The sequence below is a fragment of the Ambystoma mexicanum genome, chromosome 6q, assembly GCF_040938575.1.
Source record: "Ambystoma mexicanum isolate Mex_15411 chromosome 6q, UKY_AmexF1_1, whole genome shotgun sequence".
NCBI lineage: Eukaryota > Metazoa > Chordata > Amphibia > Caudata > Ambystomatidae > Ambystoma > Ambystoma mexicanum.
The window spans coordinates 1,105,369,966-1,105,382,309 of record NC_090937.1 but is presented as its reverse complement, the minus strand read 5'-3'; the positions used below and the strand labels follow the sequence as shown (position 1 = coordinate 1,105,382,309).

Below are 12,344 nucleotides of genomic sequence, written 5' to 3'. Positions count from 1 at the left end.
CCGGATGTCCTCAAGATTTTGATGACAGTGGCGGCAGGGGATCGATTTTAGACACACTGGCCGGAGGCTTAGGTGAGTCAGCAGGCGTTGGTCCCAGGTAGCGTACCTATGGCGTATCAATCTGCTGGAGCTGCAGGCTGTCAGCCTAACGCGATCAGATTTCGGGGGAAGAGTGTCCTAGTTTTAATGGACAACACAGTGACCATGCATTAGCTCAACATACAAGGGTGTGTGCGGTCACTGTCCTTAAGCAGGGAGGCCATGCAGCTTTGGTTATGGGCATTGAAGAGAAAGGTCTAGATCTCTGCAGTTCATCTGGGGAGGACAGAGAATGGGTTGGCAGAAACCCGGAGCAGGCAGGGTTTGGTGTCTCACAAGTGAGAGATTTGTTCACAGAGCTCATTTAGGAGACCTTCCTCCCCATCAGTAGACCTACTTGCAATGAAGGACAACTCGAAATGCAAGCAGTTCTGATCAAGGGAATTTCTGCCGAGGTAGACATTGTGGGACACCTTTCTAGTGGAGTGGGTCTTGACGTTCACTATGCATAACCTCCCATTCCGTTGTTTCTCCGGCGTTTGAGGGAGTTCCAAACTCACTTGATGATAATTGCCCGATATTGGACAAAGAGGACTTGGTACCCACAACCTCCTGGATCTGGCTGTTTGCCCACCTCGCCAGCTTCCTCAGGGGCCAGACCTCTTCTCCCAGTCAGAAATGCTCTTGAGAGGTTGATGTATTATGGCTGTGACTTTTCGTATGAGGTATTGGAAGTGTTGCTGGCTGCACGCAGGCCTTCTACCAGGTCTATCTATGTGTGCAGATAGAGAAGATTTGTGGCACTATGCAGGAAGAGAGGTGCGGACCAGATTTTGTGCCCCGCTGCGGTGGCCACAGAGTTTCGGTTGTCCTTAGCCAAGCGAGGCCTGCAGGTGAGCACAGTCAAAGGGTGTCTGGTCTCTCTGTTTAAGAGACTGTCGGACCAAGTGTATCTAGTTTCAGTCCTGGTTGTGGCACAGAGCCAGAGGTATGTCATTTAGCAGCACTATGCCCTCTATCGAGATTTTCCAAGAACAGCAGGCACTCAAGGTTATCTATCAATAAGAATAATATGTGGGAGAAGAATACATAGAAAGAACATTAATGGTGCGTAATTTTTCCTTCTGAAGTGTTTCACACATTTCTTTAGAATCACCCTTAACCCATATTTCCTCGCCACCATTATTTTTCTTTTCGAAACCTCCACTTTTAAAAGTGTATGTATATATATATATATATATATATATATATATATATATATATATATATATTTTTCTGAGGCTTGTTGAATCTGCTTAGATCACATGCTGTGCATAGGCTGACATCTAGTGGAAGCTGCGGAGTATTACAGTTTGTTATTCGAAACTCGAAAATGGGCGTCGACACAGGGTGTGCCAGTAATACTATCCCTAGTGTGATGTCCACTGTACCCATGATCCCTCACGCGTCTAGGATCCTCAGATTGTTTTTTTCCGCCATACTGGTCGGAAGCATTCCGCAGAGTTCCCTGGCCTTAGCCATACTTTTGCTGCTAAAATATTGTTATATTTGCCCATTTCTCCACCCCAACGGAGAAAGAATCGACCACCGAGAGCTGCACGGCGGATTTGGGCCTTGGACGGCCTCTGGCCTCGGCCCGGGCCTAGGAAGGCCTCCGGCCTCGGCCCTGCAAGTAGGGAGAGTGGGGGGTGGACATACTCTACACTCTTTGGTATATAGGTACATTCTTATATATTCCTACACTTATTAGCCTGCTGCCACAAGGTGCGTATGAAGAGTACCCCTTTCCAATTTTGCCCCAAGTGCAACCGCAAGTACCCTTGGGTTGACAGGCACGCCACGTGCAATCTCTGCTTACCGAGGGACCACCCCGAGGCTAACTGCAGAGCGTGTAGTAGGTTCAAACCAAAAACACTCAAGGACCGTTCGATCAAGCGTTGGGCCCACCACGCCAGGGGTCAAGAGGCCATGGCAGCGGAGGGCGCCTTCAGCGATGGCAGCGACGCTGTGCTTTCGGACGGCGAGGGCAACGTGGCATCGATTGACAGCCAATCGCAAGTCCCCGACCTCGGAAGGTCGTCCGGCGGGGCGGCTATGGGGACAACCCCCGGCGACACAAGCGCTACCCAAAGCACTTCCACAAAACACATGAAGTCCAACCGAGACTCGACGTGCACTTCGAGTACTCGGAAAGAGGCACATAGAGAACGGTCCGAATCAGTGTCCTCTGGGCGTTCTCGATCTAGATCGCCGCATGACTCCAGGCAACCATCCACTGTTGCCAGAAGTGCCTCGCTCCCCAAGGTAACGGAGGTTCGATCGTCAGAAGACGAAGCCGACCTCTATCCCCAGACCGCACTCCAGGAGTCGGTGTCAACAGGCTGAGCAACGGCTGTTCCTGAGTCCCAACCTCCACACTCCAGAGATAGGGACACTACCCCCGAACCTTGGCGCCAGGCGTCGAAAGGCTCCGGAGGGGTGAAAAAACAGGGTAAACACTCTTCCAACCACGGGGAAGGGGAAAAACAACAGAGGAAGCAGTCTTTGCCTCCTTCCACACCTCAGAAACATTGTACCCCACATAAACAGATGGACAAGTCTCGGTCTTCTGTTATCTCAAAGACCCCTGTTCAAACCAATAGGTCTAGTCAAGATAAAACAGGGAAAAACCTCCAAGAAAGAATCATTCCCAGTTCAAGGGAATGGTCTAGTGATGACATAGACAGAGTCATGTCAAGGATGTCATCATTGGCAGATTTTCTACGCCAAAAACCCTGAACACTTTCTCTCTTTTACCCCCGATGGGTCAACTCCCTCAGGCTCTAAGGATCCTATACCCCCAAGTAAGAAGTCCCGGGTTGAAGCTCCTACTTCAAACCCCTTCAGTATACAGCCCTATTCTCAATATCATCCTTTTGTGAGGATCCAGATTTGGGCATGTTGGAAGAACAAACTGGGACGGGCTACTATGGGGATGATGAGGACCAAGAGGAGGAGGAGGAGGACAACCCAGAAACCTACAGTCTAGATTCCCCGGTAGATAAAGAACCCCCGGTTACCGACTCCCCTGTCGACAACCAGCCTCTCTTGAATGAAGTGCTGTCCAGAGCGGCAGAACACTTCCACATTGACACCCAGGGTGCTCAGGAAGAGAGGGACTTTGCCGAGGAGTTAGTGGGAGAAAGGAGACCTGTTGCCCAGGCCATCCCTATCCTTAAGTCAATACAAAGAAGGATAGACCCTTCCCTTATTAATCCCGATCTCACTAGGGCGGTAAACCCCAGAGTTGTGAAGCTTTTCAGGGCAGCCCAAACAGACCCACTGTACATAAGAGGGCATCTGAAACTGGACTCCCTCGTAGTTACAAACACCCGTAAGAGGGCGGGAACACCCTTTTCATCGTCGGAAGCTCCTCCCGACAAGGAGAGCAAGAAGATGTATGGCTTGGGCAGGAAAGTAGCCTCCACTTCCGCCTACCAGGCAAGGATTGCCAACTCCACCTCCCAGTACCTCTTACTTGGTAGGGGCCAGTGGTTGGGCTTGGCTCTCGCTCGGGACTGTTCTCTCCCTTGGTCGGCTTCCACCTTCACATTCTCAGTTTTGCGTCAGACTCCTGCTTTGCACTTTTGCTGCTGGTCTGCAGCAAAGCGGGCATGTCTTTCTTCGTGGGCGGCATCAGCGTTGTTCGTGGGGAATCCTGCCCAGCTCATAGTCACGCCACCACCGGGTTGCTTGCTTTTCTCTTGGTCAATCCGAGACTCTTCCTGTATCTGCACCGTTCGGTTCTCCTGTGTCTCCTCTCTCTCCACTAGATGCAGGCTCCGTGATTAGCTTACACGCCACCTCCTGCTGGCATAATGGCATCGGGCTTCCCCTGCTCATCAGGTTCCTCTCTCCTCATCGGCACAGTTAAATATTCATCTTGTATTAAAGAGACCTCTTCCTTTTCTCGTGCCATTGGGTTTATTCTTGCATTGCCACATTCTTGGGCTCATCAGGGAGTCCCATGTATGCAATTGAATTTGTTGGTGTAGGGAGTTCCTCACAGGAATGGGAGTCCTTGTCCCCAAAGCGGGAGTCTCTCCTGGTGAGGTCCCACTTGCTTTGACCCCTACGGAGGGTTTTGCAGAGTATGCTCACATCCCTATTCTCATAGGTGGAACGGGCTCCCCAAGAGAAAAGGCGAACATCTGTGATTTGTCACAGAACATGTAAGTTAATACTGTCTTCCCCAGACTGTGTGCTCCTCTGCAAATAGCATTACCTCCCTGAGACTCGGTTCTGACAGAATTAAGAGAGTGGCTAAACGCCATTATGTGGCACCATATAAACCAGCACTGTACATCAAACATCACTCTTTACCCCCTCCCACCAATTTTATATACATGTTGAATTTTAAGCCCATTCTCATTAGACATGTTGTTTGAACCATGAGGCATGTTAGCTGTCTCTAATATCTCTATGCCCCTCTCTCTACATGAAGAATGTAACCCCCTACCCACCATAGGAGTTCAGATGACCTAGGATTTACTCTGTGCAACTTTCAAAGCCTCCAACGCACACTTGCTCAAGGGCTGAAGAGCCTGCAATCTCTCCAACACATGGTGACACATGGTGAGCTCAGCACTTCACTGATTGAATGGGCTGGGGAAGGGCCAGCAGGGCAATAGGCTTGTTCTTCAGCATATACTGGCGGGCCCTCAGTGCAAAGGCGCTGCTCCCTCCCCACACCAGGTGAACATGCTTTTATGGGTGGGTAGACATTTGGGGAGCCCAGTGCTTTCTTTGTGCTCCTTCAGTGTTCCAACTACTTTGTATGCATTTTTAATCACTCATTTATGTTCAGTTGATTTTTACAGCACAAAGCACGCCACTTGCAGCGCTTTCCAATACATGTTTAAAGGTTTCCATAACATTGAGGTTTTTGTTTTTATAGTGCCAAAATGATCCCACTGGGGTGTTTTAGTATTATTTCACTCGCACACAGTGCTGGGGTTCACACACCTTGGGCACGGATGGGCTTGATAGTTAAGCTACTGAAATTGTAGTGGATATCTGTGCAGTGTGATGCAGTGTAACCTAAACCATGCTGGATATCTGGATAGTGTGATTTGTGATCTGTTGTGCATCTGTGCTGTGTGATGCAGCAGAAGTGACAGTGTTGTCATCTTTGCATTATAACGCTATATGAACTAGCACTGACAAAACCAACAGTTTGGGCTTTAGTGTAGGACCGGGGTATGCATTTGCCAGGTACTTCCATAACGGACCTACTCGGCCATAAGATGGCAATTGGTCTATGCATGTGGGCATACGAATATCAGTGCCTGGCACATGCCTATGTAAAGCCTATACACATGTCAAAACTGATGGCTTTGGCAATACGTGTTAGTAATGCTTTTAGCAGAACATCAACAACCTAATGAGAGAGGCAGAGTTGTTTTATACTATTGTATTATCGTACCCATTATATACCAGCGAGCTCCTTGTGTTGGCTCCAAATGAACTGTTACAGATTGAAATGCATTTCTGTATCGATGGCATTACAGAGTTTGCTCACTGATATACGAACTGCTTATGCTAATAATTCTTTTTGGTATAATGGGTTATACAAGTATTCGCATTCGACATTATTGTGGCAATGCTCTGTTTCTCCAAACCGGACATTGAGGAGCCCATTTACCATGCAGATGTTTAGACCCATATGATATATAAAGCCAAAGTATACACATGTTATGACAGTGCTTTGAAGTGGACAAAGGGCATCATGTAAACACTATACAACACTCCTACCAGAAATAAATACATACTCTAGTGCTTCTGCATTCAACCATCTATAATGACCCCAATTGCTGTACACTACTATGAATTTATTTAAGAATATAATACGATTTCCTATCACTATAAGGTCAAAGCTAACGTCGTTACCAGCTCTAGTTCAACAGCCCAGAACTATAGTAAGTGGCTAAGTCTATTTTTTTGGTGTGTCCTACAGGCTTCCCGGAGTCGCAGTCCATCCCCAATGAGAAGAAGTGGAACCCCAAGTAAGTGCAACCATGGGATAGGGGCAGACTATAAAGAAAGTATTGCTTTTGAAATTTGTATGATATTGGTTCCCCTTTTATCGGGGCTGTTTGTGAGTATTTTTATTTCTAAAAAGATAGCTTTACAATCATTTTTCTTCCCGAAGGTTATAATGATCTCACTAAAAGTAAGCAGCCTGCTTGATATGTTGGCTCTAGCTGAGGGGCATCTGAGGAGCAGATGCTGGAATTTGTTAAGTTTTACTTTACTTCTTTGTTTGTATTTCCTTAAGCAATAATACCCGCACACGCAGGCTTTACTGCTGGAGGGGTCCAGGAGACCAAATTAAAGGCCCGCGTGAAGTGAGGGTGTTTCAAGAGGTCTCGTGCCCATCACTAACTTGTGAAGCCGCCCTGCAAGGTGATAATACCTATTAGCACCATGACATGCTTGTGGGGAGTTTCACATGTGAAAAAAAAGACCAAAGCAGACAGCAGTGGCAATAGGGATGGATGGCGGAGCGGAAAGGGAGAAGGACATGTCCAGCAACAAGTAAGATTTGGGCAGGCTGGCTGTAAGGGGGTGAATAGGGGAGAGGTTGGTATGCCAAGAGGACAAGACGGGTGTGGAGTTGCCATGCAGTGAGGAGCGAAGAGAACGAGAAAATGGTGGGTGGTGGCAGTTGGAGCATCTGTAGACACACAGGATTGCAGGCTCTATACTATGATGTAAGGTCCATGTTCCGAGCCCTCTGATTGGCTTGATGCACCATAACGGGCACCACCAGGGTGCTGATTCAATTAAAATCATACCACATCTCAGGAATGCATGTGTCCAAATACAGTGTGCTGAGATTTGCTCAATTAACCTTTGCATGCTCTCTGAACATCTCAGGGATGCTGCAGCATTTAAAGATTTTGAGAAGATTTTACTGAATAAAGTGAGAGGAGATCACCGCAATTGTAAAATGCTGCGGACATCTTTTTTTTTTTTTAATATGTTTATTTTAAACAAGGCAGGAAACAAGTACAGTTATGCATTGTTGTAGCATTCCGGTCACATTCAATCCCCTTACCTCCCCGCCCTCCTCCGTCCCTCTCTTCGAATGCCTGTCCGCGCAACCATCCTGGAGGTCGGGGCTCCCTCCTCACCTTTTCATGTTTCGCCCCCCTCATCGGGCGTGCTCCCGCTGCACAGAATCCGTTTGGCCTGCTGGGGCTTGTATGTGAGGGCTGGTAATCTTTGTTCGTAGTCAAGGAATGGGCCCCAAATGTTTTAAAAGCAATGGGGAGTCCCCGCCCTAGCCGCCGTCACCTTCTCTGCGAGGAGGATATCCCACATTTTGGTCCACCAGAGGGGCAGGAGAGGACCCTCTCTGGCTTTCCAGGAATGGGCAATCGTTATTCTCCCTGCAAGGAGGCATTGAGATAAAAGCTTAGCTTTGGCCCCCGACCTAGGGTATATTCCAGGGACTGGGGCGCCCAGCAAAATGGGTTTAGGCTCCAAGGGGAGCTTCGTTTGAGTAATATCTTCAGTGATGTTCAAACATTGTTTTCAGAATTGTTGGGCTTGTGGGCATGTCCACCACATGTGGATGAAGGACACTGTGTGTCCACATTGTCTCCAACATGCCGGGTCCAGCGAGCTGTTCATGTGGTGGAGCCTCAGGGGGGGGCTAATACCAACGTAGCAATAGTTTATAAACACATTCCCTGTTAGTAATGCAGGCTGAGGATGAGTGTGCCCTGGACCATATGTCCACCCAGGTCCGGTCCTCTATGGGATGGCCTAGGTCTGCCTCCCATTGCGCCATGGCGCGAGTTTTAGAAGCAAGGAAGTCCCCCTGGAAGCGTTTATATAGGGCTGAAATCTTACCTCGGGCCGGGAGATCCACTAGAGTTAATTCCAGCACTGTGGGAGGACAGACTGCTGCGAGACGAGTTAGCGGGTGGGAGCAACAATGGCAAAGTTGAATGTAGGTGAACCTATCAGTCTCGTGAAGTGGAAAAGCTTCCTTGCATTGGATAAACGTGCGTGGTCCCCCCCCCTCGAACAGCTGCCCCAATGATTCCAAGCCCGCCGCAATCCAGTTCTTAAAGTTCCGGGGGTTCAGACCCGGTGAAAAAGTCGGGTTATGGCATACCGGTGATGAGGGGCTCAGTCCTCTTTGGACCCTTTTTTTCCTTTAGTGCCCTGTCCCATGTGTCTATGGTGTGCCTGGAGGAGAGCAGTAGTTTCACCGTCTGCCGCATAGGTGGTGGAATATGCGGGAGAAAGCGTAGGGGGAGAGAGAGGCGGGATTGTTCAAGTTCCACTCATCTAGGGCGGTCAAAAGTTATCCACCAGGCTTGGGTGTTCGCCAGTTGTGCTGCCAGCTGGTATCCTTGTAGGTTGGGTACTCCCAGGCCGCCCAGCCTGGCATTCCCCTGCATTGTTCCCAGGGGAATTCTCGTTTTTTTCCCCCTCCAAATAAACCGTAGCATATTCCTTTAGTTGTCCCGAAGAGCTGGGGGCAGGATAGGCACTGGGAGTGAGAAGTAAGCATATAGGAATCTGGGGAGAAGGTGCATTTTACAAGCAGTGATGCGGCCCATCAATGAGATTTCCTGTAATTTCCATCGCTTCAGGTAGTCCGTAAGTTCCTTAAAAAGAGGGGGGAAGTTTGCAGGGTAGACGTCCTTTGGGTTTGCCGGGATTTGGACCCCCAGGTAAGGGAAAGCTGTGGTTTTCCATTGGATAGGGCAAAGCGGGGCCAGGGTTGCCTTCTCCAACGGGGTCAGGCCTATCCCAAGAGCTGCAGATTTGTTTAAGTTAATGGCGAAGCCAGTGACTCCTCCGTAGTCCTTTATTTTGGCCAGGGCGTATTTCAGTGAGAGGCAGGGCTGTGAGATAGTAAGTAGGACGTTGTCCGCGTATAACGCCACTTTGTGTTGGGAGGACCCGATCTGGAGACCCCTGATGGAATCATTTAGTCAAATTCTTTGGGCAAAGGGTTCCATAACCAAGGCAAATAGAAGTGGTGACATCGGTCAGGGGGATTGGGGCAGAGAAGGTGCCATTAATTCTCAGGAGTGTCTTGGGTGACCTATAATGTGCCAGGGCCATGGCACGGAACTCTGGTCCGAAGCCAAAGGCCTCCAGGGTGAGGTTCATAAAGGTCCAGTCCACCTTATTGAACGCTTTGGTAGCGTCAAGGGCTAGGAGTGCCAAACCTTGGGAGTTCCGGGTGGCCAGGTCTACCAGATCCAGTGCTTTTCATATATTATCAGTTGTTGCTCTATTTCTGATTAATCCGGTTTGGTCTGGGTGGATTATGTCGGGCAGGATGCAGGAGAGGCGTGTCGCCAGGACCTTCGAGTAGATATTGGCATCGATGTTCAGCAATGCAATAGGCATGTAGGAGGCTGGGTTTGTTGGGTCCCCTCCAGGTTTCGGCAAAAGAACCGTGATAGATTCCTGCATGGAGGGGGTTATAGTGCCTGTGCTCTGAAAGGAGTTGAAGAGGTTCACCAGTGGTGGTAATAGTTGGTGTCTGAAGATTTTGGAAAACTTGGTGGAGTATCCGTGTGGCCCGGGGGCTCTGGATTTAATGGATTTTATAGCCTCTTCCACCTCTTCTGCAGAAATTGACGCATCTAAGGTGTCCTGAGCTGAGGGCTTCAGCTGAGGGAGGGTGGCCTTCTGCAGATATTCTGTCTGTTCCTGCAGGTTTCGTGGCTGTGCGGACATCACTTGTACAAGGTGGTTGGTTGCTAGCCGTAGCTTCTCCGGCTCCGAGTACTGGGTTATGCCCTGGGGGTTACGCAATCCGACAATGGTGTTATTCTTCTTTATCTTAGTGAGTTTTGCTACCATTAATTTGTTTGCTTTATTGTTCTTAACATAATAAAATTGTTTGGCCTTCGCTAGTAATTGTGCCGTATGTTCGGCATAGTGCGCCTCGATTTTCTTCCGTGCCGCCCGGAGTGCTCGTTGTATTCTAGGGGACCGTCCCTTTTCCTTATGCACTGCTTCCGCTTCCCGAAGATCTTCCTCAAGTGCCAAGCGTGTCTGTCTCCTGCTCCTGTGGTATGCCACTCCACAAGCTATCAATTCCCCCCGAATGACTGCCTTCATAGCGTCCCAGGTATTCATTGGGGTTCTCCTGGAAGAAGTTTGAGATTGATGTTGCTATGGCATCCCTTATTGGCATTTCGTTCAGAATTGGTTTGTAGAATGCCCATTTGCGGCAGGCTGCGGAGGGTGGATCACGAGTGCGGAACTCCAGCGTCAACGGAGCGTGGTCGGACAGTATTCTGGATCCCATGGACACCTCATTAGTGAAGGCGAGTAACTGTGGTGACGTCAGGAGGAGGTCAGTTCTCGAGAAGGTTCTGTGGACGTAGGAATAGAAGGTAAAGTCCGTTTCCGAGGGGGCAACACCCGCCATGAGTCAACCACCTCCAGAGTCCTGAATAATCGTAACAGGCCGAGGGCCAGGGCGAAGTCCCTGGAGGAAGCCGGGTGTGACTTGTCTTTCGCAGGGTCTGGCACTCCATTGAAATCTCCTCCCATCACGATCTGGCCTTCTATAAAGGGAACCAGGGTGGTGGTCAAGGCGTCATAGAATGCAACTTGTCCCGTATTCGGGGCGTACACCGAAATGAAGGTGTAAAGCTGGTCCAGGCGGAGACACTTCACCGCCACAAATCTTCCCTCTGAGCAGAGTTAAGTTTCCAGGATGTGGGGGTTCAGTCCCTTCTTAAAGAGGATTGCTGTGCCCCCTTTCTTGTTGCCATCTGAGGCAATAAATTGCTTTGGGAATTGTTGTGAGTGTAGGCGCCCGAAGTGTGTCGGCAGTAGGTGGGTTTCCTGGAGCAGGGCCACTGTTGCTTCCACGTTCTGAAGCTTCTGTAAGATAGATTTCCGTTTCAATGGGGGACCTCAGCCCCTTGACATTGAGGGAGATGACTCTCAAGATGCTATGTTCCCGGACGGGAGGGGGGGGGGAGCCTCTGGTGGGTTCAGGCAAGAGGCATGGGTCGGGTTGGAGTCAGCCATTGCTCGGATGGATTGGATTGGTTGCTGTCCTGCTCCTGGGTTTTTAGTCCCTGCCCCCAACGGGGAGGCCGGGTGTTAACTAGCGGGGGAGCTGGGTTTTTAGGGTCGGCCTCACCTCAGGCCAACTGGGCCAGGTAACCAGGGTCAGCCAACATGGCTGGAACTTGTGGCCAGGGTATAACTGGCCTTTCAAGGATTTGTAGGTGTAACATACCTCAGAAGTGGGCAGGAGCTATGGGGAGGGGCCCGCTGCCGTGGACGTAAGATGGTTCTTCTGTGATGATTCAGCTGTCACTTTCTCCTTCTGTTTCTTGGGACCCTTGTCCATGTGTTCCGCTTTTCTTTTGGCGAGGGCACAAGATCCCCACCTGTGGCAGCGTGGACGGCCCTTGGTGAGGTCATCCCAGGTGAGAGTGGACTCATTATTTGTGCTGCATCCTCCAGGTGGCTGATTCTTCGTAGGGTTCCTTTATAGGTGAATTGTAACGCTGTTGGGAAGAGCCATCTGTAGCGGACCTGTTGGGCCTGGAGGAAGAGAGCCAGCGGTCGGAGAGCTCTTCTTTTTTGCAGTGTGAGGAGGGAAAGGTCTTGATAGATTTGGAGTGGGGTGCCCTGAAAGGTTATACCGTCCCTAGAGCGGGAGATCGATGAAATTGCCTCTTTGGTGGTAAAGAAGTGCACTCTGGTGATGACATCGGGAGGAGAGTCCGATTCCACTCCGCGGTGTGGGAGAAGCCTGTGGGTGTGTTGTAATAGGAGTTGGGCCTTGTCCAAGTCTGGGAGTAGGCCCTGGAAGAGATCCCCGACGTATTCTGTTAGAATTTCATCCGGGACCGAGGCAGGAATGCCTCGAATTCGTAGGTTGTTCCGCCGGGCTTGATTTTCAAGGTCCTCCTGTTTGAATTCCAGGATTTCACATCTGTCCTGTAGGGCCCTGATAGTGTTGGATTCCGTCTATAGCTGTGGTATGATCATGAGCCTGGTCCTCAACCTCCCCCAACCTTTGTTCTGCCTCTGTTACTCTCTGGTCTGTATGCTCTAGTTTTGTTGAGAGCTCGGTCATGCAGGACCTAAATTCAGCTTTGATGTCAGCCATAAAGGCTAATCGGTCGCTTCTGGTTGTGAGGGTCTTTTTGCCCTCCTGGACCGCCTGCGGTATGGAGGTGCGAAGGTCCTGTTTCTTCCCCTTGTCTGCTGCCAACAGCATAGTGGCAATATCTGTATTCTTCGTGGGTTTAAGT

At 49.8% G+C, this 12,344-nt stretch overlaps 1 protein-coding gene across 7 annotated transcripts in view; it reads left to right on the top strand.

Moving 5' to 3' along the window:
- SPATA18 (spermatogenesis associated 18) overlaps window positions 1-12,344 on the top strand; it is a 305,326-nt gene that overhangs the window by 262,191 nt on the left and 30,791 nt on the right. For all 7 annotated transcript variants that reach the window (XM_069631673.1, XM_069631675.1, XM_069631671.1 and 4 more), the window contains one exon: window positions 6,035-6,083. In XM_069631673.1, coding sequence (XP_069487774.1) covers window positions 6,035-6,083 — 49 coding nt within the window. The remainder of the gene's footprint in view (window positions 1-6,034; window positions 6,084-12,344) is intronic.